Genomic DNA, 5,326 nt, shown 5'->3' with positions numbered 1-5,326 from the left:
GCTGAAATAAGGGCCTGTAGCTTAGACTGTGCCTTAGTGTGAAATTAAGACAGACAATGGCTTTGATATTGCGAGCGAGGAAATGGAATGAAATTCTTACTGTAAAACAAGCTTCAGCTTCCTGAAACTGAAGACTGGCTTCTCCCCCTTTCCTCGTTGATAGGCGAGTGCCCTGCGGCGTTAAAGATCTCTTCAACTTCTGCTGGACTCTCTTTGTGTACACCAAGGGTAGGCTTGCTTTTTTAGCTGCGTGGTTGTTTGCGTTCGACTTCCGAACTACTTTAGTGTTTGTTGATGTGGTGTGCTGTCTCTTCAAGGTAACTTCCGTATGATTGGAGATGATTTAGTAAATTCCTATCATTTGCTTCTGTGCTGCTTGGACCTGATTTTTGCAAATGCCCTTTTGTGTCCAAATAGAAGAGATTTGCTGAACCCGTCGTTTAAAGGTATGGCAGGGACAGGTTATTTAAAATGAAATATGCTGTGTTCTCTTGTTTCTTTTTAAATGAAGTTGAAGGTTGGTTGTCTTCTTTTCTGTCCTCCTGTCCCCCCTTGTTCTCAGGCTTACCAGCGGACTTCCACGCGACAGAGATCAAAGCCTCTGAAGATCCTCCCTGCATCATTGCCACGCTATGTGAGCTGCATGACGGGCTTTTAGTAGAAGCAAAAGGAGTAAAGGAACACTACTTTAAACCATACATTTCAAAACTATTTGATAGGAAGGTACATTTTACTAGTTTTAAGAATGTACAGTGGAGCTTGGATCTCCAGACCATTTAAACCCCACAGGTTCTGCAGGAAAGAGCACCAACAGGCAGATGAGCTTGGGCTGGGTCAGGTTTTCTTTGCATGTATTTTACCAGGAGCAGAATTTATTCTCACTTTTAATGATGAATGCTGTGAGGTCCCCTGTGTTTTGGCTTTTTACGTCAGTGGAGAGTCTTTGCTTTCCTTCCTTGGCAGCGTGAAGCTGAATCGTGGACGATAACTTTTTTGCCTGAAGAAAACATGTCATTGTGAAATAATTTTATGGGGTAACTGTCAACAATAGCGTGGGTCCTGCTGCTTGTCTTGGAGTTGAGTAAAATGCTTTGGCAGGAAGAGGTTGGTGTTGCAGGGGTACATACTGTTGTGTCTGTTTTGATCCTGGAATTTTTTTCCAAGCTCCGTGTAAGTTTCTGTGTAGTTCAGCAAGTCAGTTGCTAACCCACCGATGGAACAGCTGTTAAACAGCGGTACTGTCTCTGAAGAGTGAGTTTGTCTGGGGCTTGGATGGAACTGGGCTTTGTCCTCATCTGTTTATCTTGTTAATGGCATTGTAGTCCTTTGGTCTAGGCAAAAAAAAAAAGTCCAGTTGTGCTCCTTAATCCCATTTCCTTTTTGGCTGAAACCGTCATGCCCACACATTGTTGGAGTTGGAACAGTTCTGATTTTATTATCTAAGATATTTCTGCTTTTTATTCTTAGATCTTAAAAGGAGAATGTCTGTTGGATCTTTGCAATTTTACAGAAAATAAGTAAGTTACAGCTTATGTTCTTAATCATGGGGTTTGGTTTAATTTCTGAAATGCAGGCCTTTGAATGCTGAATCTCAGGTTTTCCTGTTCCTTTATCTTACCATAACTAACAGGTTTTAATTGTTTGACACTCAAAGCTGCTCTCTGGCTGGAATGCTTCCTGGATCTGACATGTGTCAAATGTCAGGGGGTCAGCTGCAGAGTTTCTTCTTTAATGTCAGGATTTATGGTGCTTGCCCTGATCTTCTGGCGACTGTAACCTTGGAGTAACCTGATGCAAAGCAAGACCTTGACTCTGAACTTCTGTACACACCTCAAATATTATACCCTAGTAGGGAAGTCTTTCAGAATCACTTCTCAGTCTCCAGTTGAGTGTATAAACCTGCAAATGCAACAGAAGTACTCAAAAAAAAAAAAACAAGGCAACAATTGCAAAACCACAAAAAAGCCGTAGAGCGTGTCTGTGGGAGGCAAGTGTAGTTGTTTTGGAATCCTCTCAAAATCACTTCTGAAAGGTAATTTAAATGCAAAATATGAAAAGCAGCTGCTTTGTTCTGGATCCCTTGAAGGGTTTTTTGCCTTTTCCAAAAATACCTAACAACTTGAGTTTGCAAGGTGAAGTTTTAACTTGGGGTCAGAATTTTGAGCAAAGACTCAGTTGTAACAACAATAGTAGGTAGCAACACTGTTTTATACCTAAACTTAAGGTCCCTTTGAAGCAGTGAACTACTGCTTAACCATCAGTAGTGGTCCTTTCTTACCGCTGTCACGTGGAACGGTGCGGTAGTCCCTGTTCTTCTGTGGGTAGGCAGCAGCGAAGGGACAGATGGAAACCTCTCTGCTTCTTTGTCCCGGCTTGTCATAGCCCTTTGCTTTGTCAGAGACACGGGGAAGGTGAACCTGTGATACAGCCAAGCTCCCTGTGGGATTGCGGAATCACTTGCATCGTGAATGCATTACGTTGCACTAATACACGTGCTTCAGTGGTAGCTGGAATTGCCGAGACCCTTCGTAGATGAGATGCTTCATGCAGGACTCACGTGCAGGCGGGGTCTAGCACTGCAAGCTGTTTCCAGTTACCTGAAAGTTTCATCCTGCTGCCCAAGTGTGAAGCTTTGCAGCCTTTGTGAGAGTAAACACTCCTGGATTACAGTTGGGTTAGCTGGAATAAAGGAAATTAATACTTATTCAGTATCATATGTCAGTGGGGATTTTAGGAGTTGAATCCATGCAGCTAGCTCTTGAACTTCCCTTCCTCTGTCCCCTCCTGAAAATTATGGGCTGCAGAGTGACAAAAGCAGAAATCAGACGTGGGGGTGTGAATGCAGCTGTTAAGGTGCTCTGTGTGTACAGAGGTCTCGCCTCTGACCACTTGAGTACTTCCAAACCCTTTCATTCACAACTGTGATGGAAGCAAAGTTGGCTTTTACTCTTTTTACTGCAAGCCAAATGTAACCTAAGAGAAAGAGTGGTCCCCACAGCGAATCATCGTGGGAACAGGGGAGTTTGTAAGTACAAAGGAAGGCAGGGATGACCACGGATGGGTGGTTTGGGGCAGCAGAGTTTCGTTTACAGGCAGCACTGCTGCTGAAAGCATTAAATGCTTTGAACACGTGCTGGGTTTGGTTTTGTACCTCAGCTCCACTGGCACTTCTTTGTTTCTTCAGCAGTTTAACCTTTGATGTAAAACCTGGGCTTCTCTTTCAGCAAAGCACTGAATAAAGAGTACGAAGAGTACGTTCTGACAGTGGGTGACTTCGACGAGAGAGTTTTCCTAGGAGCTGATGCTGAAGAAGAAATTGGCACTCCTCGAAAATTTCCTGCAGACATGCCAGTAGGGAAAACTACAGCAAGAGCTCACGTGGAGTGTCATCTTCAGCAGCATTTTGAAAAGGTGGTTCATGTTGATCTTGCAGTACTCCTTCAAGTTTCTTCTATCTTTGTACGCTATTGGAATCACAGGAATGACTCAGAATTTCCTGAACCTCTTCCTGTGAGGAAGGTGATGAAGCCTGCAGCTGGCATTCAGTGGGTGCTGTCTTGCTAAGGAGAAAAGGTGATGTCTGCTTTCCTGTGGAATGCAGTACATAACTGTTCCTTGCACAGGATGAGAGCACTTCCGTGTGTGTAGTCTAGTTTTCGTCCAAGAAAAACTAGTAAGTAGTTAAGATCTAAATAGGTCTTACAGTTTTGTTCAAGCTTCCTGTATGTCCCCTAAGAATACCATGAAACCTTTATGCTGGATTAATTTCTTTGGTTTTCCGTTATTTCCTTTTTAGGACAGGAGAAGTCAACTTGTGTATTACTCTGTCAGAAATAACATTCAAGATGTAAAACCTACTGAAGTCTTAACTCTTAATTACAAAATTGGCCTATAAACAGAGTTAATGTTTCACTATGTTTAAAACCATAAGATGTGTTTAATGAAGGTGCTGTATGGGGAAACACTTGATTAATTACCTTTTAAACTTGGATAAGGGGAGAAACGGTGCTGGCTGTGTGAAAGAACCACATGCTGTTTGATTTTACACGTCAGTTAAATGAGGTTGGCTGTCTGAACTGTGTCCCACACACTGCTTGTAGTGAGAAAGTGGGGACCACAGGTGCAGTATGAGAAACTGGAAAAGTCCTTGACTTGGTACAAGCACTCCCCAGCACCAGCGACAACCACTGGTGTTTCCAGTGCTCTTCTCATGGCTCATCCAAAACAGCCTCCTGCCAGCTGCTGGGAAGAAAATTACCTCTGTCCTGACTAAAACCAGCTATCGAAACTGCTCCATCTGCTTAGTGCTACCTTATTCTCTGGGTAAAGGGAGGCCCTGTGTCCACCCAGGCAGCATTGTCCTGTGACCCTCTCCTGGGCAGCTCTGCCACGTAGGCCTTGTGTCACCTGACTAGCGCGGTCAGGGACTGCGAATGGGAGCAAACACTTTCTTGCCCTTTATTTTTCAATGTTTAACTCAGCTTAAAAATATAATGGATTTAAGATTTAAAGTCTCGTTTTCCTATATTTTACCTTTAAAAAAAACCTTAGAGTTAATTTTAGTCTGCCTGAAGATTTGTTCTATTTTGTATTTATGGAGTCCTGGGAAAAGTAATTTTTTGGTCAGTTCTGAGATCACAGGTTTGATGGCAGCCTTCGGGTAGCGTGGAAGTGGTGGCCCTTTAATCTTTGGAGTCATTTTGCAGGAGGTGCTCATTCAAAGGTTTTTGAAACAGTTCTGTTGACTGATTTTTATTATTTTTCTGTCTGACAGAAAAGGTCATTTGCACCTTCAACTCCACTGACTGGAAGAAGGTACCTACGAGAAAAGGAAGCTGTCATCACTCCAGTTGCTTCCGCAACACAGAGCGTGAGTCGGTTGCAGAACATTGTGGCTGGATTGAAAAATGCACCAAGTGAACAACTTGTAAGCATTTTTGAGTAAGTATGTCCACTGCAGCCACTCCCATACAAATGGAAACTCCTCTTTTTCATGCTCACGACTGGTTTCGTGCACAAATTTGACTTTTTTTTGTTTGGTGCTGAGTAGTTTTGTCTGTGTTTCTGTATTGTTTCTAGTTGAAAGATCATCTGTTTTCTAGATGACCTCATCTTCTGGGGAAGAAAGCTGAAGATGCACACGCCCCCCTCGACTTGTCACCCCCTTTGTATTAATGGAGATTAGTTTTTACTAATGTTAATTTAGCTGTTTGTCTGCTTGAAAGCCAAATACTTTTTGGATGGTTGTCTGTTTTATTTTAAACCAGTATGGCTCAATTAAAAGATGTGGTAACTATGATGTGGACCTTGACAGGCTGGGGAGGTG

The 5,326-nt window shown here is 42.9% G+C and overlaps 1 protein-coding gene across 1 annotated transcript in view; it reads left to right on the top strand.

The window, feature by feature from the left end:
- Positions 1 to 4,941, top strand: part of LOC104514241 (retinoblastoma-like protein 1) — a gene marked incomplete at both ends in the record, with an annotated part of 7,337 nt that extends 2,396 nt beyond the window's left edge. The window contains 6 exons of the mRNA XM_010157860.1: positions 164 to 228; positions 318 to 446; positions 563 to 723; positions 1,468 to 1,517; positions 3,225 to 3,411; positions 4,775 to 4,941. Of these exons, the coding sequence (XP_010156162.1) occupies positions 164 to 228; positions 318 to 446; positions 563 to 723; positions 1,468 to 1,517; positions 3,225 to 3,411; positions 4,775 to 4,941 (759 nt within the window). The remainder of the gene's footprint in view (positions 1 to 163; positions 229 to 317; positions 447 to 562; positions 724 to 1,467; positions 1,518 to 3,224; positions 3,412 to 4,774) is intronic.
- Positions 4,942 to 5,326: the final 385 nt, after the last annotated feature.

Source organism: Eurypyga helias, unplaced genomic scaffold, assembly GCF_000690775.1.
Source record: "Eurypyga helias isolate BGI_N326 unplaced genomic scaffold, ASM69077v1 scaffold8008, whole genome shotgun sequence".
NCBI lineage: Eukaryota > Metazoa > Chordata > Aves > Eurypygiformes > Eurypygidae > Eurypyga > Eurypyga helias.
The sequence above is the reverse complement of the archived record's forward strand: the minus strand, read 5'-3'. Positions and strand labels throughout refer to the sequence as shown.